The sequence below is a fragment of the Corapipo altera genome, unplaced genomic scaffold (assembly GCF_003945725.1).
Source record: "Corapipo altera isolate COAL_440 unplaced genomic scaffold, ASM394572v1 113, whole genome shotgun sequence".
NCBI classification, from domain to species: Eukaryota; Metazoa; Chordata; class Aves; order Passeriformes; family Pipridae; genus Corapipo; species Corapipo altera.
The window spans coordinates 8414494-8440411 of NW_020884895.1; the positions used below are offsets into that span (position 1 = coordinate 8414494).

General features: G+C 42.0%; 1 protein-coding gene across 7 annotated transcripts in view; it reads left to right on the forward strand.

Moving 5' to 3' along the window:
• The window catches only part of MECOM (MDS1 and EVI1 complex locus), a 333793-nt gene extending 311695 nt beyond the window's left edge, over nucleotides 1–22098 (forward strand). For 4 of the 7 annotated variants that reach the window (XM_027647464.1, XM_027647465.1, XM_027647469.1 and 1 more), the window contains 9 exons: nucleotides 789–876; nucleotides 3760–3786; nucleotides 10921–11087; nucleotides 12460–12537; nucleotides 14306–14475; nucleotides 15577–15721; nucleotides 18478–18714; nucleotides 19279–19465; nucleotides 20426–22098. In XM_027647464.1, coding sequence (XP_027503265.1) covers nucleotides 789–876; nucleotides 3760–3786; nucleotides 10921–11087; nucleotides 12460–12537; nucleotides 14306–14475; nucleotides 15577–15721; nucleotides 18478–18714; nucleotides 19279–19465; nucleotides 20426–20560 — 1234 coding nt within the window. In that variant the 3' untranslated portion in view covers nucleotides 20561–22098. The remainder of the gene's footprint in view (nucleotides 1–788; nucleotides 877–3759; nucleotides 3787–10920; nucleotides 11088–12459; nucleotides 12538–14305; nucleotides 14476–15576; nucleotides 15722–18477; nucleotides 18715–19278; nucleotides 19466–20425) is intronic. The other 3 variants (XM_027647466.1, XM_027647467.1, XM_027647470.1) reach the window with 1 other exon arrangement.
• Nucleotides 22099–25918: the final 3820 nt, after the last annotated feature.

Sequence of the window (25918 nt, forward strand, 5' to 3'; positions counted from 1 at the left end):
ATTGCATTACAAACTCCCCTGCCCACAGCAGGGGGGTTGGACCTAGATGATCCTTAAGGTCCCTTCCAACCCAAACCATTCACTGATTCTAATGAAATCTGTACAAGTTCTGGCAGCATAGCATGAGACCAGTTTTTACTGAACCTTCCTTTGCTGTGAGTTACATCTACGTGTGGACAACAGGATCTGTCCCTTAAACCATACACATCAATAACAAAAAAGGCAAAAGCCCCAAATTCCCACGCTGTTTCTGAATTATCCATGCTGTGTTTTGCTGCCTGAATGCCCATGAGTGGATTGCAGTCTTTGCTGCTGGCACCTCAGATTTGGTGTGTTCCTACAAACCCACCTTTCTCCCTTGTGCACACAAGAGGTTTCCAGGGTGGTGGCTGTGATGTCCTGCATGGGCAGGCGAGAAGGGACCCGTTGCTCAAGGCTCTGTTGCCTTGACTCCTCTGAGTTGAGAGCACACTCTGTTGTCTTCTTTATAAAAGTGCTCAGTAACTGATCATTGGTTCCTGTTATAATTATTACCAATCTTTTGTTCCCTGTCTATATTCTGTATATAAATGGTATCATCTCCCTTTAATGAAGATTCACAGCCTCCCACCTCAGTAATGAGCTGTACCTGGGTATCAAGACTTGACTGTCCTCCCTTATCTTGTACCATTATCTCTAAGAAAAGAATTACTTGATGCATAATTGCCTATTTTAAACATGAGTAGCTGTATGATTACTATTATCTGAGACTGATTCATCACAAGCAAATCTAATTTTAACATTTACAGAGTAGAAAAAAGAAAGTTAACTGACCCACTGGAAGCTTTAAAAGAGAAATACTTGAGACCTTCCCCGGGATTCTTGTTTCATCCACAAGTAAGTATTTTGGGAATTTTAATGTTGTAAACAAGCCTGTTGATGCTTCAAAGCAGGTGCAGAGAAATGAATGCAGTCTTAGTCATTTTTGGATTTCCTAAAACACACAGTTTTTACTGGGCCATTGTGGTGGAAAAGCGTCAGCATTGTTCTGAGCTTCTTGATGTTTTGCAGATGAAACAACATGTTTTGATTATAGAGGAAGCCAGATCCGAACTACATGTATCTTTTAGAACCGTGTTCCTCCAAAACCACAGTGTAGCTACCAACACTGGCAGCTACTCGTGTCTTCTTCAGCACTCCCGTGCTCTGGGCGAGGAGAGCCAGTATTGGCTATGAGGACTCAGTGCAGGTTCAAAGTAGGGCCAGCAAAACTGAGCATCCCAGTTGTCAAGCGATTTTATTATATTTAAGGACTCCCATAAAAGAGATAAAAACTTCCACCCAATGTTTTTCCAGTTTCATAATGCAAATACTCCATCTTTTTTAGGCAGCTGTTGTGGGCTATAGTGTGTGCAATCACTGTGTAGGATCCCTGCTCCTCCATACTTGAAGATGTGCTATGTTAGGGCTGCTCTCTTGTTCCTAGGCTACACTCCTGAATAACAGACACGTAGGAGGGTGTCCCTAAAATGGTGTAACAACTGCAATGTGTATGTAGTATAGGAAGAGGATCTGTGTGCAAATTACGTTGCTTTTCTCCACCAGCACCACAACCTCATTTTGTCTTCCTCCTCCTTGCTTAAGGAGATTTTGCTAAAAATTTGGGTTAAATCTTATACCTGAAATAAAATGCTCTGTGGTATCTGCAAATTTGAACCCCTTGCTGACGGTGGGCTCTTTCATTTTGGTAATGACAACCTATTAACACATCTTGTATTTTGAGCACACAACCACGAGCTCCTGTCTCTGGTTCAGGTTCCTCTGAATTCTTGGGCAAAACACCCCATTAATCTGCCACCACTTGCTTTCTTTTTCCAATGAAGTCCTAAGTTGTTATGTCTTAAGTTGTATGGAATATATTCTGAAGTATGGGACTTCTGGAGAACTGGGAAGAGCAACTGATGGCATGTATGGTTGCAGATGCACAAACATAATGCTACAGCATGGCTGGAGAGTGCAGAAAAGCACCCTTTTCTAATTTCAGTTTCCAAAGGAAGTGTCGGATCTAAGCATTGAAGTATTTAGTAGTATTTATGTGCAATAAATATTTACAGCATTATATAGGTATTTTTAAGCATTAAATAAGTAGTTAAGGTGTATTAAAATTAGTGAGAATTTATGTGAAAGATTTAATAGCAGCTCAACACTTCTTGTTGAGGTTACCCTAAATAAGTTAAGTTTGCCTAAGTAGGAAAACAGCAAGTGAAAATTCCCATTTCATAGCAGATAGCACTAATGGACAAACAGGAGCTCAGTCCTCTTTGTGTTCCTGGTGTAAAACCAGACTGGTTCTTCTCCATTGAGTGACTTGTTCTGTTAGAGCAGATAAAGGGCTGTAAATTATTTAAATGAGGGCATTTTAGGTACTGTGTTGATGAAAAACCCGGTATTATTTTGCTTAGTGCTCTCTAACTGTTCAGAAGGTGTAACTCAGTGTGGTTCAGGGGGCTCTGAAGGTGTCACAGGTCTGATGCCAGTGTTAGGTTGTGTGGTCGGTGGGACAGGAAGTCTCTTGGAGGAGAGTTCACTGTTAGGAGTTTGGCTGTGGTGGACAGGGAAGGAGCTGGATACTCTTCTGTGTGGTGATGTCCAACTGAGTTCCCCGGGGAACTGGCAGTCAGGCCAGGATGCTGTGGATGTGCAGGTGAGATGGAGACTTTGGACATTTTCCCATTAATGGGCAGGATGTCTGGATTTCACCCTTCCTGTTTTTTCACAGAGGGTTGGTGAAACCTCTTGTTGGTGCCAGAGGAAGGTGCCAGTGCTGCCACCAAGTCCCTCAGTGTGAGGAGGAGGTGTCGGATGCCACCTCCCCATGGCAGGGCCAGCCCAGGAGGGGCAGAGCCAGCACCCTGTGGCAGGAGAGAGGGTTGGCTGTGCACCTGCCTTGCTGAACCCCTCTTCCCCATTTCCAGTTGTGCAGTTGAATAAAAAATCCCACGGCAAAGCCTGGCTTCCATTTTATCACTTACCTGAGTGAGTGGGATAACGTCTTAAACATGGTGTGAGAGGGATCCATACAAAGGTCAGGAGTGTAACAGGCACTCTTAGTACATTGTAAAAGAAAACTAAACCACCAGCACATGTCCTGTCAAAAAAGAAATGCCAAAAGGTGCTCTCTTGCAAACTTTAATAGAAAGGAGCCTCCTGTTTGCAAAGGCAGAATCTGGCTTGGTATTTATAGAGGACTGGGGAACGGCAGAAAAGCTGTTTTTCCTTTATAGTCCTGTTCACCCCTATAAAAGTACAGGTGGGGAGTGCTCCACAAGTTTTCATTTTCTGCTGGCAGGACTTATCCATGTAAAATATCTCTGGAATTACTGTTTGTGTCCTACAAGCTTGTGTTTCTGTAGGTGAATTCATTTCCGAAAATTGCCATCTCATGAAGAAGGAATTTTTTTTTTTTTAACTGGGTAATATGACAGCAAACAGATGCATCTTTTAAATAGGTTTCTGAAGTAGAGCTTAAAGACTTAAACCCTGTAGTCCTTATCCTGTCCCTGCCTGGGCAGAATGAAAATTAGAAAAATTAATGGCATTTTGTGATAATTTTTCATTACAAGGATTACATTTTTAGGAAGAGAACACCCCCCTGCAACAAATAATGCAGGATAACATTTTAATTAGTGTCTTTAAAGAAAATCTTAGTAGGTAGATTGATTGCAATGAGGGTTCCAACGCAGGAATAATATGTTGTTTTTGTTTCAATTTTGCTCCCAGTTCCAATTGCCTGATCAAAGAATTTGGGTAAGTTCATTGCTTATATTTTTGATTTAATCATTGTGAGATAAATTGCATAAGAAAAATATAATATGAAAGATAACTTACCACTCAATTATGGACCATACCACACTTTCCTACAGGGTGTTGTAGCTATAGCAGATAAATATCCTCTTATGTCAAATTGGCTTTATTTTTACGTACCTGATCCTGCTGGTTTTATTTGGCAAAGGCAGTAGGAGCTTTACCTGGGTTTCAGTATGCAGTCTTTGTTTATATGTAACTGAAATTGTTCCAAGCCATTTCCTTCAGAGATTGCAGTGAAATTTTCAGGCTGAAATCTTGTTGGATTGCAATAGTTAATAAATATTTAATCTGCATTAAAATACAGACCCTCAGAGGACTTCATGTTTCTCTCTCCTTGACTTCAGTGGGAGTTAGTCACTTTAATAGTCACTTTAATAGCTTTGAAATTTGGAGCTTAATTGCTCATTGCGGTGCTTAAAGCAGAAATAAAACACCCGTTTATTTGCGGTGTTTAGGTCAAATTTGTCCTGTGTGTATACTTACATTGTCCCCCTTACATGAACAGGAATCGTGCTTTTAGTACTGTGGGATAAATTTGAGATTGCTCTTCTATTTTTGTAAAACGTTATTTTTAATGGGTCTAAATTGTTCATGAAAAAAAAAGGAGAGAGCTACAGCAACTGCTTTTGCAGATGCAACTCAAATAACACCGTGTTCTGCTCTTGCGCTGCTGGCTCCTCAACTGCAGCTCTGAACCCATAAATACTCGTCCCAGATTTTTCCCAACCTTTGGGCTTGGGAGGGGAGAGCTGGAGCCAGGCGGCTGCGGGTCCTGACTCACTCGCTCATCGCTCGCGACGTGGACTCATTTCACAAGACAAAGCCAGAATTTTGCAAAATGAGCTCCTTTGCAAAGTGAGGGATCTTCACGTGCTCCTCCCCACATGCACAGGGCTGGTGTAGGAGCCCCCAGAGGTGCTGCCCCTGCAGATGAGCACTTAGCCCTGCTCTCCATTCCATGCCGTCCATGGCACACTTGAAAAGCAGCGGTGGACCTTGCTTTGTGTACATGTGACTTTTAATCCCACTGTCTTCCTGTGCAACCATGGTTTATGAAGCTGCAAGAGATGCACTGGGACCCTGAGCTGAAAGGAGGTGAGGCACTGAAGGACTCCTGTGAGCACCCACGGGTGCTGATGGAGCTCGGCAGGCAGGAGGTAGCGTTAGATGCCAGACTGGGAGAGCACAAGAGCTGGTTTCCAAACATTGTCTTTGCTGTAGAGGGAATTCAGTTTAGGACATGAAGGGGCCATGGTAGAATTTGTGATTTGGCCCAGGCACCCTTAATGCTCTGCTCTCAGAAAAGTGGCTCATTTTGGGGATATTTGGGAATCTGAAAAACCAAGCGCAGTCTGTTCCTTCTGTCTGCTTTCCTTGACCTTGGCTTGGTCCTCAAATTTCCATCATCCTACTTCTTTTGTGAGTGTACAGCTCCTGACTGTGCTTGTGCTTTGAGCAGCTCCAGCAGAAATAGGTATTTAAAACATAAAGTGACTGAGCAGGGTGCTGATTCATGGATGAATCTCCATCTTGGGAGATTTGAATATGTCACACAAGCCTTTCTATCTCAATTCCCAGTTGCATGTGCCATATATTTCAAGATTATTTGAGATTGTTTTTCATTGTTTGGCAGGAACCCTGTAGTACAAATCAATGGCCTACACCCTCTCTTGAATGGATCAGGATTTATTTGATCTGTGGACTCTTTTATCCCCTCCTGGTCCCGTCAGGAGAAGGTTGCTATAAAGAGGTTCTGTAATAATAGACACCCATTATCTGCAATAGCTTTATGGAAAATCATTTAAAATAATTTTACAAATAAATGAAAAAGAATTTAGTGAGTGCATTTACAAAGTTTTTATTTTGCTGTGCTTATTTTTAGGACATGATCCATTCTGTTAGCTCAGCTAAATCCCCACCAATTGTATTCATACAAGTAAAGTTATTCTGGAACCGTACTGCAGATCAGCAGGAGTTTCTTGCTACTGCATCATAAAGTTCAGCCACGTGTGATGGGTCTCTTGAACGTGAATATAGCTCAGCCAAGTTCCAGGACTGGATGTCCAAATACACCCAGTTCCAAGACAACAAATTCACAAGTTGTAGTTTTTAGAGGCAGCATTATAACTTGAGCTGGGGAGGGAGAAATCCTGAGCTTTAGTAGCTGGATTTTGAAGATTTCTCCAAATAACAGTAGTAAAAATAGAAAGCAAACACTTGATCATTTTTTTTCCCATGAGTTGCAGCCATAAAGTCAGTTGTTTTTGTGATAGTAGCAGTGAAGGAGTCGCGTTTGTGAAACATGAGGTCATGTAATTCATGACATTGTCTGCGAGATTATTCCATATCATCAGGTTATTCTTAAAAAGCAGCAACAGCGAACCTCTGCTTAATTTATGCCACTTTTTCTTTGGTTGGTTAATAAATTTTAAGACAAATGCTCCAGGCCCCTGCTGATGATATCTTGCCCATTGAAATGTTTATAAATACTTGTTTTAGCCGATTATGGTAATGTCTGCATTTTTGAGTCGGAGCTGGGGAATTGTGACTGCACATTAGTTTGCGTCAGTCGGAGGTTAATAGCCTCTCAGGGAGCAGGAGGGAGGTGGGGGAAAGCTGCTTCCTTTTCCAGACATCTGGACACAGATAGAATCAACAACTCTTATATATGTAAATCAAAAGTTACTGTTCTATATAAAATACTGTCATTCACTGATCTCAGATTAGGAGCAGGCACGACTTGTCCATAAGGCAAGAGCTGTATGTAAAATATGTAATAGGATCTTCTCGCTCTCTACCTCCTCAGAGAGCTTTCTCCATGGACATGGCAATTACACTAATCCCATCCTCGGGGTCAAGCAGTGCCTTCCTCCCCATGCCCTGCTCAGGGATCACCGCAGCCCTTGGGCACTTGTCTGGGGTGCAGACCCCCCAAAAGTGCTGACTGGTGTCTTGAGCCACATGTCTGCCTCCCTGGTGGTCCCCAGGGGCCGTCCCTGGAGAGGTGAGGTGACCATGAGCACCCACCTGGCCTCCCAGGACAGATGCTGTCACTAACAACTCGCTGCAGGAGTTTGGAGGATTGATGACCAGTAGCATCTCCATGGCCAGCACAACCCCTATGGGGGCACATCTTGCTTTGCCATCAGCAGTAATGGTGTTTTGGAGGAGGAAAAGGTACTTCAGTTGTGTTTCAGCTGAAAGGGAGTTCCACTGCAGAAGCAGGAAAGTCGTCTCCTGGGTTAATATTTAGTCATTAAAAAAAGAAGGAGAGGAAAAAGGGCAAGCATAAAGTAGTGATTTTTACAGTCATTGAAAATTATCAGTGAGTCTACCTTGAGGTGTCTTTGGGCTCTGAACTATGGCCTGTGTCTGTAAATGCCACAGGAAGAAGAGTGATCAGGAAAAAAGCAGAGTTTGTGACTTTACTGAGAATAGCCAAATCCAAAGCTGTCTGTGAAGATTTTGCAGAACAGTCAGAGAAAGCTGAGTCACCAGGATTAAAACAGCAATAAAACTCAATGTCAGTAAATACCCAGTAATACCAAGGGGAAAGTGTGACTCTTAACTCATGTCATTTAGGAAAAAGATCTTGAAGTTGATAGTTTTATGAAAATATCTTCTGAGTGCTTAGCAGAAAGAAATTGAAAACATCGTTATGTTATAATGCCTCCAGGTCCTAAATACAGCCAAAGTCTCCCTCAAAAAGGACATAGAATTAGAAAAGACACAGAAAAGTGCAACAATAGTGATCAGAGGTAGGGAACAGCTTCCATACAAAAAGAGACTAAATAGATTTTGATTTTTTCAGCTTGGAAAAAGATGCCTGAGGGAGCTGTGCCCCAGCTCCGTAGCCCATGAATGGTGAGCAGAACCTGAATGAGGAGTGGTTATTCATTAGTGTTAACAATAGCAAAAAAAAAAAAAAAAAAGAGGTGTACACAGCTGCATTACCAGGAAAAAGCCTTGGTAGGAACAAAAACCAGTATCTTTTCATATGCACCTAATTAAATTGGTGAACTCTCTCTGACAAAAATATAAATGGATTTGAAAAGGGCTTAGTCAAGTGAATGGGAGCAGCAGCCGATGGCCATTTAACACCATAAGTGAGATGCAGCCTCCAGTTAGTGCTCTTGCACCTCTCGGTGCTGGAGCATGACAGGAGACACTGGGAAGAAGGTCTGTCCCTCCTGCACATCCCCTGGGGGCACTGCTTGGAACTGGGATCCTACCTTCCAAAAGTCTGTGTCACAGGTTTAGAATTCCTGCTTGGTTTTGGTGCCTGAGCTGGTCCTTGATGAGACCAACCTCCAGATTTCATACTGCTTGGTTGGTATTTTGCAAGTAGACTGATGAGCAGAGGCAGTCTGCTTGCACGTGAAGTGATGGGAGAGCATGTTGTGGGGCTGTGCTGGCAAGATTCTCTGGGCTGGAAGACACCCCCACAGCCCAGGTGCTCATCTCATGATATGTATTTACATCCTGAAGGCTCTGAGCATGAACACACTCCAGGACTTGTTAAGAAAATGCCCCAGTTTTAGTTCTAGTGAGCCCTACCTCCAGCAGATAGTACCAGCTCTAATTATCTGACAGTGCCTCGTATCAGCAAAGACATGGGGCCAAACTCTTCCTGTTGGTGCTGGTCCAGTTCTTCAAAAACATAAATCATTCCAGGTAACTGCACAGATCAGGCTTTAGAAAAAAACAGACCAAAACACAATAGTCATTCCTATGGTGAGAAACGTATTTTTAGAAAGCGGTAATACCTTAAAATAATTGGAAGTGCTTGTGTTTCCTCTGGATGAGGGATTTAAGATTAGGTGCAGATTTCATACGTATTTTGGGACTGATGTAATCCTGGAGACGGTATTGGAGGTAGCACTGATCTGCATCGCTGTACATTAAAGGAGAATCAGTCTCAATTTCTCATCTACAAAATCCTGGAAATAAGAACTAAAAAAAAAAAAAAAAAAAAATCAGCATGACTAAACCATTTTAAATGTAAGGGGGAAAATAGTTGCTCTCATATATTACTGAGGGGGACCATGTGCATGAGAAATGGTGATCCAAAAATGATTTAAACCCACTAGCTAATGAAACGGACTTGAATATTAAATATGCATAAATAAAACATTTATTATACTTCTCAATACCCTTATTATTCTTCACCATAAATATGTGCTTTCATAACCCATGCACTGTCTTGTCACTGCTAATCAACCTGAAGGCCAAAGGGCATTTTTCATTCAAACCATTTCTTTTCAGCAACTGTAAAATAGACGAGTGAATTTGTTGGGGGGGGGGGAACAATTAGAAGGAATTAAAGGCAGTGGAATGACTATTGTAAAAGCTTTAAGAATCAATTCTGACTAAAGGAAAAGATGTAGCTGTATAAAAAGAAATATATGGTAATGTTGGGTTGTATGGGTTGATAATGACATCTCTGTGCCGAGATAGAATTACCTCCTCTCCCAGCAGCATCATCATTACATATCTCACGCCTGTGATCAGTACATGTCAAAATCCTTCATATTGACAAATGTGCTGTCCACTTGCATCTGTGGAGAATGTTTTAGCAGCTGAGTGATTATGAATCAAACCCCAGAGCTTACAGCCCCTACTGCTTTGCAATGCTTTCACATTTGTTGCCTGACAAGTAAATGTATCTTGACTTCCCTCTGAGATTTTTTATTTTTTTCACTGTGTTTGATGAAAGACATTTGGCAAATTGGCAGTGGTACCCTGTACGTTGCAATTTGTACTCAGCATTAGGAATCTGAGCATGAAATGAGAGGGCAGGCTACAGGCTAAAGGGAAAAAAGCAACCCAGGCCAAAGGCAGAGCTAACCAGCCTGGAAATAGTCATTCCAGAGATAAAGGTGTAATTCCACCAATTAAAATAAAATTAAATAAACCCCAACAAATGTGCAGTTCTTCCAATTAAAATTTCAATTTTCCAGCAGTCAGAGCAGTCTGTTATGGATTTTAAAGAATGGTTTGTGGAGGTGTTCCAGCTGAGAAGCATTCAGCATCTTGTCTTTCATAAAATTTCCTTCTTTACAAACCAGATATTGCACAGGTTCATGCTGTGGTTTTTGTGCTCTGTAGGTGAGATCTTGGCATGATTTCTTTGTGTTTGTTTGTGGCGTTGTGAAGGGGTGGATGGTTACTCTCACCTGTCAGTAGGCTCAGCAGCATTCTTGAACTCTTCAAGTGGCAATATTTGAGGTTTTGGACGAATTTTTCGTGGGCTGTTCCAGACATCTAAAGGAAATAATTCTCCAGAAATTATTTAATCCCCACTCCCTGCAAATTACAGACAGCTAATCAAGGGTGGAGACATTCTAAAGCACAGAGGATTAACAAGCAACTAAAGGCAGAGCAGGAATATTAAGAGGTAGTAGAAAAATAGGGTAGACATCTAACAGGTAATGTAAATACAGAGCACCAAACTCACCACAACTTCATTTCTTATGGGTTTATCTCTTGGTCTTTGATTGTGATGGGCAAAAAAAACTGGCATAAATGGTTGGATGTGGTTGAGACATTGATGGAGCCTCTCTGGATCTGGCTTGTTGCAGCCCTTGTTTGAGCTACAGTGTTCATGAAGTTTCCTTTGCAGTATTGTCCTCTGCAAGTCCTTAAAGAAAACAGATGTAGGAATTCAATTATTGTTTCTGTTGATTTGGTCAAAATGGCCAATGGTTTCAGTAGATGGGACGCATAGACTCATAGGCACACACCCACAGAACATGACTGCAAAAACTGGAATTTTATAGAAACTGGGACTTAAGAAGAAATGAACACTGGCCAATTCAGATGTTGTGTGGAAGCAGCTTTCCATTATAACAATTAGGACAGCACCCACTGTAGGTGGCAGTATTCCAAGTGGGACAACATCTTGGCCACAACCTCACTTAACGTAATTTTTGAGACTTCGGTTCTCCGTTGGCTGTTTTATCCCTGTTTCTTTTCACTTGTCAGTGTCTGCTCTCCGTATTTTGGGTTCCCGGTGAGAGCAGAAAGCCGTGGTGGTATTTGCCCTGATGGGTTCTGTGCTCCCTTCTCTTGCAGATGTCGGCTATAGAGAACATGGCCGAAAAGCTGGAGAGCTTCAGTGCCCTGAAGCCCGAGGCCAGCGAGCTGATCCAGTCGGTGCCATCCATGTTCAACTTCCGCGCACCGCCGAGCGCCCTTCCCGAGACCCTGCTGCGCAAGGGCAAGGAGCGCTACACCTGCAGGTAAATCTACTCCCCAAATCCCCCCTACCCAGGGGGTCTCTGACAGGGACAACGCTGAGACTTCCAGGGCTCTCTGTGCCCAACAAAACGCGAAAAGCCTTTTTCCTTTGCGGTTCTTATTTATTAAATTATGGGTGTTACGAAACAAAGAGTTTTCCCTGTATCATAGCAGTTTGATAAATGAGGTGGAAACTATTATATAAACAATCCTTTTTTTCCAGATTTTCTCATCGCTTTCATATATGAAAGTGCGCTTTCATTATTGATTTTTTTGATCATAAACTACAGACGTGTTTTCTCTCAGGCTTCTGGTTTTAATATCCAAAGGGATCGGTGATAAAATACATGACTTATTAGGACTCATGTGTACAGACTTAAAAAAAAAAAAAAAACAACCCACAATGAAGATAGTCATTGAACGTGCACCCAAAATGAATGGGAGCTTTGTCAAGGAGAGTGGAATTGGGCTGTGTGGGTATTTTGAAGGCTTATACATCACGTTGTGGAAAAATAAATGGGATGGTAAAAGTGAGGGGATGCAATCTTCAAAGTCATCATGTGGAGCAACCACCACCCTCATTCACCTAAGAGTGTGCCCTGTGTGCTTTGTCCCCATGAAAAAATGGGCTCAATGTCCTTAACAGAATGGGCCAATTATAAACTGAATATTAATACTTTACTTGAACAAAGGGGGAGAACTCCAGATAATTATTTTTTTTTGGCCATTATTTTTCCTGTGACATATTATTGAGTTTGGAGAATGGTTTTTAAATTGCATTATTTAGGTCTCTATATCATCTCCAGAATGTGCAGGTGTTTGACACCGGCATATCGGTTTATCTGATCTTTTTGAAAACATGTCACCTTCTTTCAAGACGTGTTGTTATAGAAACATACCTTGATGGATTAGGTCTTTGAGTCTTGTCTGCTCTGATCCTGTTCAGTGCACAGAACGGTGTCACGTTTGCTGACACGTAGAATTGGTTGAAAGGTTTGAAATTTGCTTACACTGAGGCAGAAATCCAAGGCTTTAATAACAGATTCTCTTGATTCCAAATCTGAATGAGGCTGATAATCACCTAGTGAGCTCAGAAACTTGGAGTGATCTTTAAAATCGGTGTGTTTTCATATATCCCTCCCTTATGCACAAACAAAGCTGCTTGGTAGTACCAGCAGTTCCAGTCCCATTCTCACGTGTGTGTGTCAATCCCTTACTTTTGCTGAATGCTTTTATTAGGATGTTGTTGCACCAAAGCAGTGCCAATAGTACCATATATTAATGATTCCATTTAGGCTGTGCAACCAGTGCAGCTCAAACTGGGACAAAGCCATTGAGGATTGTGTTGTCTTATCAAACCTTCTCTTATCACAGATACTGTGGCAAGATTTTCCCAAGATCTGCAAACCTAACACGTCACCTGAGGACGCACACTGGAGAGCAACCCTATAGGTACCATGACCCCTCACCCTTGTCTGTGCTGTTGTCAAGTGATCTTTAAGGTCCCTTCCAACCCAAAGTATTCCAGGATTCTCTGAATAAAGCCAGGGAATGGGTGTTCAACATCCTTTCTTGGCCAGCTCCAGCTATTCCTCCTTAGCACTGATGACCCACCATTGCATTTTGGTCTCTTTGTGCGTTCGATGCTGATACTCAGTGTTGGAGCTGCATGAAGGAGGAGTTTTTTGGTTCTGTTTAGTGAAATTCTTTTGGCTGAGGCAGCTCCCCAGCACTGTCCACAAGTTCTGCCTTTGCTGGAGAGATGGCTGGCACTGCTGAAGCAGTGTGATTGAAATGATGTCCAATAGGGCTCATGGGCATATTTTCTCTTGCAAAAATGTTTTTTCTTAGAGTTCTGCAGTGTTATTTGCAGCCTGAAGTTTGGTGATTTGTCAATCATCTGATTTCTGAAAGGTCCCGGTTGCAAAGGCGTTACTGTATTTATTTGTTTCCTGCCTAATCTGGATCCTTTCTGAGGTCTGCTTAGCCAAAAACCTGTGTGGGTGTACTCTCCTGTTGATAAGAATATGTGTGTGATACTGAATCCAGGACAGTCAGATGCAGAAATGTGTATAGAAGCTTCACCTTATTGAAAATGAAAGACTAATTTAAGCTGGAAAGAAGCCAGTTCATGTTCCAGTAAAACAAATGCACAGATTTCTGCATTTTATGAGCTGTAAAGAGCAGAGTAAGCTCATTGTTTGTGAGGAAACAATATGTTTTTTTGCCTCTAGTCTCTTTGGGAAATGAGATTCACATCTGATTTTATTGAAGGAAAGTCTTGATGCATGTTAAACCCGTCCACTGCATAAAAGCCACAAGCAATTAGTAGCATAATGGACGATTTCAGCACTAAAAAAATTTTGACATCATTGACAAGCATAAGAGAGGCACGGGAGAAGTAAAAGATTGAAAAAGTAAAGTGGTGAAGACTGTTGGCTACTTGCCAGCCAGAGAATTTGGAATAGTTATAGTATGACTTAGTAATGGCTTAAAGAGCAATACAGTAAAGGCTTTAGGGACTCCAAATCGCTACAGAGTATGAAAATTGATGCCTCTGGTACCAGAGTGATAGACTAAACTACTCACATTGGCACGGTATTAAAGGTTGGGATTGTTTATTGCTGGTTTTTGCAAGATAACCAAATTTCCTCTGGGATTAGCAATCGAGCAAGCTAATTCCTCAAGAAAAGATTTAATCACACAGCATAATTTAGAATAGGAAAAGAAATAGCCCTTTTTACCTTATTTGAGCATTAGAAGAGATCTGTTTCATGTTTTTTCCAAAAGTGTTTAATTGTATTGTATTGGCAGCACATGAAACAATAGAGTTATTGCTCTACTGTTTTCAAACTTCCCAACTTTGCGTGCAACAGTTTTAAAAACATGGGACTCAATTACTGTAGCTAATTTGATACCATTAACTCTGAAATATTATGCTTATTCCTGAAGGCAAAATATGAAGTCTAATGTGAATTAAAGCTGAAAAACCGACCACAGAAATGAAGTGTCCATTCCAAGAGCACAGCTCTCCAGTTATTCAGCCAAAATTTGTCTTTATTTCAGGGAGGATTGTGCCTCAGTAGGGACCAAGGAACTGCTGTTGGCTACTGAGACTGAGCCCAGGAGGTGCTTCATGTCTCTTAGGACAAATTTTACATTTCCAGCTACTAACAAACCCTCTTCTACCGACTTGTTTTGTTTTGGTTTTTTTTTGCAGATGCAAATACTGTGACAGATCCTTCAGCATATCCTCTAACCTGCAGAGACATGTGCGTAACATCCACAATAAAGAGAAGCCATTCAAGTGTCACTTGTGTGACAGGTGTTTTGGTCAACAAACCAATCTTGACAGACATCTAAAGAAGCACGAGAATGGGAACATGTCTGGTATGTGTGTCTCTTCCCTCCCCAGCTTGCCTTGTGTGCCATGTCCAGGGGCTGCACGTTCACTGTCAGTGCTGCCGGGTGTCAGTAGGCACACGTGGCTCCACGCCGCCTGCTCTGATGGGGGGGGTTGTTGGAAAATATGTAAGTGCCTAAGCTCTGCTGACATTTAAAGTGCTTTGAAAATCCCAGCATAAACTCTCCCCGTGTATAACTTAAGACCACTGGATGATGTCTTTTCTTTTGGTTTTAATTAAGCTGACCATAGCGTTTTGAGAACAGACTGGGAAAATTGGTTTAATCCCGTCGCCGCAATCACTTGGCTCACCATGGGAGTCCTAGATTTAGAGTCTCAGGGGGCACTCTAAAAGATTTTCTTGGCACCTTCTAAAATATTCCCACTGTCAGAAGCTGAAGAGTGCTGGCTATTATGGAGGTAATGGTGCCTCTCAAGGCCCAGAGCAGGTCAGTCACCGCATAGCAGCAGCAAAGGCAGTGGCAGGGAGGGGATGTCATTGCTCTGGTTTGGATATCTGCAGAGTTTAATGAAAACCTCTCTGCAGTCCTTCCAGTCTGCACTTCCCCTCACTGGAAACAACCGGGTGCAGGCAGTGAATCCAGAGCTGTCCCTTCCCCTGTGCTCAGAGAAAGACGTCTGTCACTGCTCTTTCGGTGCTAATGAACCTGGGTGATTATGTCAGTGGCTGCTCCATATTATAAGCAAATCTGCATAATTAGTAGCTTAAATGACGTTCCGTTTGCTCAGTTCAGCCATTGGTCTAACAAAGACAGTTACTGACAGTCCTTGAATCACAAGGGACAGGAGGGAGATGTTGAAATAGATACTTGGCAAAAGCGATTATAAACCATGGAAATGGCACCCAGAATGCAACCAGTCATTTTGGCTGGAAACCACCTCTGCCCTTGGGTAATATACTTCCCTTCTAATTGCTGGGTTTATGGCCAAAAGCTGATAGATCACTATGACCAACTTTTTCTGGCTCTCACCCATTTTAACCATAGTTTCAATTTCATTTTGATTTAAATAGTTAAATATAGAAAATATAAAAGACCAGCAACAGAAGTCATATGTTTTGTTTTAAGGTACTGCAACATCTTCACCTCACTCAGAACTGGAAAGCACAGGGGCAATCCTTGACGACAAGGAAGACTCCTACTTCACAGAAATTAGGAATTTTATTGGAAACAGCAACCACAACAACCAGTCCCCCCGAAACTCAGAGGAGAGGTGAGTTGTGTCTGATCTGCATTCAAAAGGTGCCACTGCTCCTTTTCCAGTTTTACAGACTAAACCTGATTTCTCACTTTTGATGATGTCTGGAGCCAGAGTTATTTTAGAATCTGGTTGCTTCAGTGGTCATATTGGTGTCTTACGGAAAGAAATGTGTCAGTTTTCTCCCCATCATGCATGAAGATATTCCAGGTGGCAGATGCTGGATGGAAGGTTCTGTCTGTGAACACATTTCTCCTTGTATCAGGAGCTCTCAGTTTCAGGTTCCCATCATTCACTTGAGTCTGTTGGAAAATTCCTTCACTTTACATTCGCGGCAGAACAGGTGAATTCTACATCCTGTGGCTAAATGTATGGAGCCTCAGGATTTAAGTGCAATATAAATGTGTAATTAATAAAGTAGACTAAGCTAAATTCTTGGGTCAAATGAAAGGTTGTTACTGAAAGTCCTTTCCCGTAAGTAACTCAATCCCAAGAAAGATGCTGACTGGCCAAAAGCCCGTGAGGCTGTGGGTAGGCGTTGGTAGTCCACAGTGCTCCAGCATGTGAGAGAATTTTTTTCTACTAAGATTTATTAAGTATATGGGTGTTTGAATTCTTCTGAACTAACAGAAGAGAGACCACCTCTAAATATTTTCAGCTAATAAAAGTACAGCTAAGCAGAAAAGGCTGTGGGATGGATACGCACATGAGCCCCACATATTTCTTTGGGATTGGTGTTGCATTATGCATTATTTGCCCTTTTGAATTGGCATTTCATTATCAACATCAAAAAATTCTTACTGTTGGTGACAAACTTCGCTGTCTTCTCAATTTCCACATGCCTTTGTGAAGGGATAAAAATGGTGGACATAACACAATTTCCACAAAAGTATTGGATTAAGTGATTACATGCATATTCAAATTTCATTCCATCCTGATTGGCAATGAGGGTTTGGGATTTTTTCCTCGCACATCTGGTCTCAACATGTCCTCCGACAGGAAGTCAGCAAAGTGGAAAGGTTGCTGGGTTGTGCAGTGTTTCCTTTCTAAATTTGGCACTTCAGACTGCTCTTGACGGATATTTTATCCCTGGCAAATTGCTGCATTTGAAAGCATAATTAGAGAATCTGTTTTCTTAATCACATGGCTTTTGTTACTTTGGTTGTAGTCCATCTCCCTTTCATTTCTAGCAGCCTCAATTGAGCATAACAAGCAAGTTGGCAGCCCAAACTGTGCTCAACAATTTCTTATTTCTGCCTATTTAAATAAAAGATGATAAAGAGATATTGCTCTGATGATCTTAGAGGGGGGTGGCTGCTTCAGCTCTCCCTGCACAACCTCAGATTTTTTGATACTGCTGTAAAGACAGACCATTCCCTAGAGCACTTTTTTAAGTGCAGTGCTAAACTCATGACAATCAGTGGGAATTTGCTCGGAAAATAGATGAAACTGTTATGTTTAGGAAGGCGATGCTGCTGTGTAAGAAACCAGCTTTGCTTGCATACACTCCTCAGAAAGTCCATATGTTTCAGCAGCAAGTCACACATTAAAACCCAACTAGGCTGGAAGGGCTCATCTTATCTTGCTCCTCCTTTTTGTGTATCCCATATTGTTCCACACAGTTTGAAGCACACGGAATCTGAAGCAAACTGCGTGCCGACAATAACGTTTCCATTTTTATAACTGTATTCCTGGAAGAGTTAAGGACCTTTTGCACAATGAGAACAATAGATGAATCAAGGCCTCTGTGCTACATAATGTGGCAGAACAGATAGGCTGGTAGCATGAATCTGGGGGGCTCCACCAAGTGCAGCATGTTCACACCACGAGTACCTCTGGATGGGCGTTTGTTGACGTGGTGGTGCCGAGTTTCTTTAGCTCCCATTTAATGTGGTGGATGCAGTGCAGCTCCAGGTGCTCCAAACCTACAGGATTGGGACCATTACCAAACAAGCCCCTACTTCAGCCTGGGTGTTATGTCCTTGATAAAAATCCCATAGGAAGTAGTTAAGAGAAGTCATTGTCTGAAAGCAAAGGACAGCGTAATTACAGTGTGTAGGCCAAATGGTTTTCTGTGTGTGTATTGCTGCAATTACTCATTTGGTAAGAATAAATGCACTTAAAATGCTATATGACCTTTCTTTTCATTACTTCTTGCCCTTCAAATCAGTTCATAATCTAGTTCATCATGGAGGAATATTGCAGGCCACTCTTCAGGTCTTCAGCTGAAGTCCCTTAGGTTCCCATGTGTGAAATCCATACGTTCAGTGAAGCAGTATGGCTTCCAAATGGGTGGTAGCGTGCAAAATTAATTATGCATGTAATTTTGACTTTAAAACTCTGAATGTGGTATTGGATGTCATTTTTTAAAAAATGCCGGATCTGATTTTCAGCGTTTCTTGGCCCCTACAGCTCCTGTTAAAAGGCAGTGAGTTGTTTTGCCCAGACTACATGTATGATTGGAAACATGATATGAAATAATGCATGAGAAAATTTGGAATGGATATCTGAACATACCTCTGCTTGAACAGTAGTTTTAGCAGGGTAACAGGAAAATCCCATGCTGATGGTGCTGTAATGTCCCACTGATTTTTGAGTGGAATTTTCTCCAATGCTGCCTGAATGTCTGAAGCCAAGCAAGATAAAAAATACAGAAATCACTTTATTCTGCTGGGACAGATCCTTTTCAGATCTGCCTCCAAGAATCTGCTGGTGAGGAGCTTTCATATCTGATTTGTGTTGATAGCTCGGGTTTGTTTTGGTACTTTCAGAATGAATGGCAGCCACTTTAAGGATGAAAAAGCCATGGTAGCCAGCCAGAACTCAGATCTGTTGGATGATGAAGAGGCAGAAGATGAAGTAATGATGGATGAAGAAGATGAAGAGAGCGAAATGGCAGGGAAGGCAGTCAAAGAGCCCGTTACGAGTGACATGCACGAGGGGACTCCGGAGGAGGATTACGAGGAAACAAGTACTTTGGACATGAACTGCAAAGCTTCCCCTGGCAGGTTGGTTCCTTCCGAGTATTGGTGTGCCCGATACATGGAATAAAAACAATAAACCATACAAGGATGCCAACCCCAGACTGTGCCGTGGGAACCGGTCTGGAGTAGCCGACTTCCCAGTTACAATAGCAACGTGTGTCCGTGTTTGGGTCAATACCAGCCCTGCTTCCAGCCTCTCCATGCAATCTGTAGCCCTTGTTAGGAAAATTAACTGTGCTTGGGGAGCTATTGTCAGGTTCTGGGTGAGACAGGAAACAGGGTGAGACAGTTTCATGGGAGAGACGTTATCTGCTCCATGAACCGTCCTGGATCCCTTGTAATGGTCTTGTGAAAGGCTGTGGAGACACCAGGAGAGAAACAAACTCTCCCTCCCCCACTCCCACTTCCCACCCATTCTTTAGAACAGAAAAGGGAATTTCTTTTATTTCAGGATCACCGTTCCATGAGCCAAGGGGGTTTATGAATGTGAAAAAGGGGGGAAATGCCCAGATGTGTAAATCTGAGAGGACAAGGGAACACAGAGAGGATCATTGAATTGACATTAAAATCTCCGTGGTGTTTTTGTAGGTATAAAGAAGAGGAGTATAATAAGACTGGACTTTCGGCTTTGGACCACATAAGGCACTTCACAGATAGCCTCAAAATGAGGAAAATGGAAGAAAATCAATATAGTGAAGCTGAATTGGCAGCTTTCAATGCTTCCCAGCTGCCAGAGGACCTCAAGCAACCGTTGTACAGGAAATCCAAATCCCAGGTAAAAGCTTAACTCAGTTAAGTGTTATTGTCACCAGATACCCACAGGATTAAGCTGTTAGTGTGCGGCAGGCAGGGTTGTTCCAGCTTAGTCAAATGGGACTGTGCTCCATGTCCACAAACCTCAGGTTGCCCCAACTCCCCATTTGCTCCCACTGCACCCCAGAGACGTGACAGGGTGCTTGGGTCCCTGAGAATGGAGGATTTCCATACTTTTTTCTTACTTTTTTTTGCTGGTTTTGTTCCTGTCTGCCACCCACTGAAATGCCATGGTAAGAACTAGCCCCACCCTGCTCTCAGGCAGCCGGTGTGGTCATGCTGATGCTGTGGAGTTTAGCTGCTGCCTCCCAGGGATGTGACTCGATCTTCCGGTTGGCTTGGCTTTTTGGTATTTTTTTTGATAACCTGTTGGATGTTACCACCTTAAGGTCCTCAGTGTGTTTTACAAACAGCAATAACTAATACTATATCCTAGTGCTATTTCTTACAATTTTTTTAAAATATTTTTAAACATTTTTTAAAATATTTTAGAGGGTCTTTTTAGCCCCTCTAAAAGATTCCTGTTTTAAAAACTGCAGAATATGCATGTAGGAAAGGTCAGCAAAGGAGACCTTGGTGAAGTACAAGACCAGCCAAGGGATAATGTGATTCCTCAGGCTCTTGAAAAGAGCCTCCTGTGCCAAGAATCTGAAGGCAAAGGAGACTTTGGGACCTTGTCTACTATCAAAGGTTTCTCAGAGCTTTGTGAAACCAGATGAAAGAAGAAATTATTATTACTATTAGTGAGTCGAAAGTGTCGGTGAAAGGCTTGACAGTGGTTTTACCTAATGCATTTTCATTTTGTTTTAAAATAATTTGAGAACAGTGGCTGTAGCCTGACGGGGTGGGAGTGGCACTGGTCCAAGCTCAGATCGGCGCCGCGGGATCGTGACCTCTTTGTCCTTCTTCTGTCCCCATCCAGGCGTATGCCATGATGCTCTCTCTCTCCGACAAGGACTCCCTTCATTCTGCATCCCACAGTTCTCCCAACATGTGGCACAGTATGGCGAGAGCCGCCGCGGAATCCAGCGCCATTCAATCCATCAGTCACGTATGACAGTGTGAAGTCTTACCGAGAATGGGACCAAGTCCAAACCAGTAGCATGGCTCTTTCATATATGACTATTTAAAAAGACTGCTGAGCAGAATGCCTTATAAATCTGCAGGGTCACTCATTTAAAGTCCGGTGACCTTAAACTGAATAATTTTAAAAAGAAAAGAAACTATTTATTCTCAATATTTTGTTTTGCACAGCAAAGGCAGCTGCTGACTTCTGGAGGATCAATGCGACTTAAAAATAAAAAAAAGTTTCAGTGGATTATGTAAACGGGGCCGGGAAAAAGTGTCTTCCAGTTCACCCGGCTTTGAGGGGCAGGGGCAGAAGGGTTAAGACTGCATTGATACACACATGGGCACTCCTTTAAAGTAGGAACTGAATTGATTTTCTTTTTGTATAAGATAGTTTGACACAGGATTGGGAACAGTTGCTTTTATGTACAAATCTCTTCATTAAAGCTTTATGCATTTTAGCCCTTCAAAGAAAGAAAATAGTTCTATCAAATGCACACTATCCATCGTAAATGTAGAAAGAAGTAACAGGGAATATTTTGTTCTCTCCATAATTCTTTTGCCTTCTCAACTGCATTGTTAAAAAAAAAAGGAAAAACGAGGAGAAAAAAAAAAAAGACAGAAAAAGAAAGAACTCTGAGAAACAATACATAAGAGGCTTGTGTATATTGTAAACTATGAATGTTCACTACTCCAAGAAGCTAAATCATCCAGATAATTCCGTGAAAGCACCGCGTTCATCGACAGCACCACTAGTTCGAATCATTGTAAGGAGATTTTAATTTTCGACAATCATGTCACTATTTTGTTGTATTGTTTCCTTTCCCCCCTACCCTCTTAATTTCTTCTTTGTGTTGTGTGTACCATGTATTTATTTGTTGGCAAACGATTGTTTGTTGATTACAATAGCACTGTTCCTGTAACAAACAGCACTGCTCCAGTCCCCCACTGCGTTACGATGTAAGGCACCCATGTACTTCCAAAAAAGTGAGGTGAACTGATCTGTGTATATGGGAGTGCAAAACAGTGTTGGAAATTTTCTTACATTCCTCTTTTATTTTATTTTTTGCCTTTTAATGAACTAAATAACTAATAGATGCGACTTAGTTTTTTTTTTTTTGTAATACAGTAAATTGATTCGATTGTATAAACAGTTATAATTTCTTCATGAAAGCATGATTCTTCTGATTAAAAAAACTGTACCCAATATTTTATGCTGGTTGTCTGCGAGCTTGTGTGATGTTATGTTCATGTTAATCCTATTTGTAAGATGAAGTGTTCCAAATTTATGTTTTAAAAAAAAAATAAATAAATAACGGAAGGTATTCAGTTATTTTTTGGGGGTTTTTTTGGCCTTTAGTGAGGGACCAGATTTATTTTTCTTTTTGTTTATAATCTCATTTTGAAATAATCGGCAAGTTGAGGTACTTTCTTTAAATGCTTTGTACAATGTAACTGTTACGCATTTCAGTACATTACTATGGGAGGATCAACTTAAAAAAAATAATAAAGGACTACAAAACTGAAGGGATCTATTTCCTTATTGTCTTGGTTTCCTCTGGGTTGGGGCAGTATTGGCCCCTTTTTTTTCCTGCATTCTGGGCAGCAAAGATGGGTCTGTGGGGTGATGAGGATAAGGGTAACCAGAGCATGGTGTCTTGGACTTGGCTGTGCAACGTGGGACCCAAGCCAGAGCCTCTCAACAGACTGTTGAAGGGGTTTAGATCTGTCCTTTAAGTTTCAAAACACTACTTTGGAAAAGAAGAATATTTTAAGTGGTTTTTCAGGAGGGATTGGTGCAATGTCACCTTCAAAGACACTTGTAGAGCCTTGAGCTTGGGCTGATGTTGCACCCACGTGCTGCTCATGGGAACAGAGTTGGGATGCAGTGTCTTGGATGGTGCATAGTGAAATATTGACTCACCAGAATGATCAAAACCCATAGCTGAGGAGCTAAACAAGCCTCCAACTGCATGAAATGAGCCTTTAGAGTCTAAAAGGGGAAAAAAAAAGAATATTTTATTTTGTGTTCCCTTTGAGATCAGGTCCAAACCCCTGCTTCTGGGCAGCCTGTGGAGCAGTGAGAGGTGGGATGTCAGGAAAGGCAGCATTGGCTCAGGGACTGCCCATCTTAGTGCTCTGCTCATCAGCAGAGATAGAAGCACTGAGATGCTCCTCTCCCAGCCTCTGTCAGTACAAGACCTCTCATAGCTCACCAGATTCCTAAGTTACATTTCAGAATGACCTGTATGTGTCACTCTTGCCTTCTGCCCAGATGTATAACCATCCTGTAGCAACAAGGGCATTGGCAAGGCTGAGCCCAAACCCAGCAAGCACAGGTGTGGGCTGCCTTTGGTTTGCTGTCTCGGCTCTAGAGCCTCTTGCACAGGCTGATGGCAAGCTGAGACCTACAAGCTGATGGTTTCCATGCAGGAAGCCTAAACTAGAACTGAGAAAAAAAAAATTAAAGCCTGTATGCATATTCTTGTACTCACTTCACTGGCCTGAGGCAATGGCCAGGTACATGCAGATAATTGCATAAATAGGCTATTATTTTTAGTGCAGTTAAAGTCACCGTGAAACTTGGTTTTAGGTTTCTGCCAAATAAAGAGAACAAATAGATTAATCAAGTCACTTTTTATCTGCAAACAACTTTCCAGATCATTTTCCCCTTTAATTTGATGGAATGACAGTTCTTTTCAGCTCTACCCTCACCTGCCCTAGATGAAAGGGGGTTTGGGAGGTGGAGAAAGGGTGGGACAGTCTCCCCTGGGTTTAATGTTCTGGGTTACAGTAGCACACGTATCATATACCTGTCAGGGAAAGTACTCCTTGAGCTGAGCTGCAGGGTTAGTTTAACCTGCCCATAACCAGGTCTGTTGACCATTAAGGAGCAAATGTTGCCACTCATCCAATCCCTGAGTTGTTTTTCCCATTGGGTGCCTGGAATTTGGTATTTTCTTATCAAAGTATCCCACACAGGAGCCCTGCCGATGGGATGTGATGAGCTGAGGGAATGAAACATACTTCTGTAATATCACAAAGAGTCCTCTAACTCTCTGCAGATCCCTTACCACGACCTTGATGTTCATTGCCTTTTCTCAGTCCTGGAGTTATTCACCCAGAGGAATAGCTGAAGAGCAAACCGAGATTTAATTAGTCATCTAATCCCCCAGTAAACAAAGAAAACTGGGTAATTTTTGTGTCATACCCTTCCTGATGGACCACACATGCACTTGTCCAGTTGCAGACATTGTTGAGTGAGGACTAAGGTTTCTGTCTTTCTGCTACAGTGATTTTATTTTTTTAAGAGGGAAAAAAAAAAAAAAAGGCCAATTTCTAAAAACCTTTCAGCTTATTTCAGCATCATCCTACTGTTCACCCCACTGCAGTAGTTCTCTGTAACTCAGCAAATCATTCCCATGTGATCCAGCAGCCTTACTACATGGAGGAGCTGCACATTACCCCCTCAATTCCTATCTGCAGAACCTAACAAAGCCCCAGCATGACAAGATGATTAATCAATATTTCACCCTGGCCCAGCTCCTCGATACCACTGTGGGTCCCAGTCGCCGTTCCCGTGTCAGCTGCTGTTTTTAATAGGTACATTTGTGGAGTAATGGGAGGGGAAGTTATTATAAAAGCATTTGTGAGGCTGCTTTTGCTCAGTGATTCAGTTTGGCCCGTTTCTCCATGCGTGTCTTGAACTTTAAAACTTTCTGTCAGGTCCCCGTTACTCAGACAGACAGAGAATAACTGTGAGCTCCTGGATGGTTCCGCTGCATTCTCTGCCTTCAGCTATATTTAGTCTCAGTTGTGGTTTTGTTGGTCAGTCATAGAGTGGTGTGGAAAAGTTAAAGATGCTTCCAGTAATGGTTTAAACAAAACAAAGGTATCCGGCAGCAAACAGAAACCCCTTTCTCCATGTCAAAGCCCGTGTACCTTGCCAGGACTCCAGTTAGGGGAAAAATGTATCCTGCAGCCTGGCCAAAACCATCCTGTCTCCCATCCCATTGAATGGCTCTCTAGGTTTGTGAGTGCACCTAGTCTAAGGCTTCCAAGAGCCTGATTAATTCAACTTTTGTTTCTATAGACTAAATGGTGCCAGCTTTAGGAAAAGCTCAGCTCTACAGTTCAATGTCATGTAATGAAGCCTGGGGAGATGGTGAACATCAAGTAAAACGTAAAAAATAAATACTGTATTCCTCTTCTGTTACTTATTTTTTCCCCAACTCAGACTCATTTGCTGCTAGAGGAAAACAATTTTCAGCAAAATTGTCCCAGAATTTAGATTTTAATCAGACTAACAGTTAAGTAATCCCTGGAAAGAGGCCCCACTGCCAGGATTCAGGAACTTGTGGTACATCCTGCAAGACTGAAAACTTTATCCTAAAACTACTGCCTAGATTTTGGGACTGGTTGCCCACCTGGGTGTGAACATAAACCAGACTGAACACAGATCCTTTTGCATGCTGGAAGCAGAGCCTCCTTTTTTTGTTAACCAAGAGGGTCCACATTTTAGTGACAATTGAAGCTATTTATATCTATAAATCCATTTGGGGAAGTTTGGGGAACATTTTATTACAATAGGTGCTGTGAAAATATAAAAGTATTCTGACAAAAGGAGCTTTAGCAGCATCTGCTCTGGCTGTCTGAGCACCTCCAGGAGGCTCCCGCCTTTTCCCTGCTTTATTTTAATACTAATTAATTCCAGAAGGGCTAAAGATATTTGATGAAATGTTACACTTCTAAGAGAAAGTTTTGCCCGAGAGTCTTAGAGCAGGCCTCCCAGCTTGGGAGAGCCTAGTGGGAAAAGAGGGTTAGTGGTGATTTTGATGCTTAAATTATCAGTAATTAAGAAGTTGATTTTTGGGGATTGAAGAAAATTTTAAACAGCTGCTTCTTTTGGGCCTTTTACTCCTCATTTTCATTAGCATGTGCTAAGGCAATCTGGAAAATATATTTAGGTCTATATTATGCTGTGTCAAGACCTCAGCATCTGTACCTTGGGGCAGATACATGTGAGATAGCCGAGGGTAGATGTGCCAGCTCGCACATGTGGAAGCGTTCAATTTGTAATATGATTATAGCCCCAACACAAAGCCTGCTTGATACCTGTGGCAGATTTGTTTCATGGTAAGCGCAGAAAATTCTCAAAAAATCATGTCATGTTTCACATCACCAGCCAACTCAAACTAGAGAAGTAGCGCTTTAATTCCTGGGGAATCTCTTTCAGCAGGCGCGTGTCAGGCCCAATTAAGGCCCAGGGAGCCTTGCACTAATTGGGTTGAGTTATGCAGTGGTGTAACATGGTCCTTTAGCAAAGCAGCCCCTTTGTCCAGGCCAC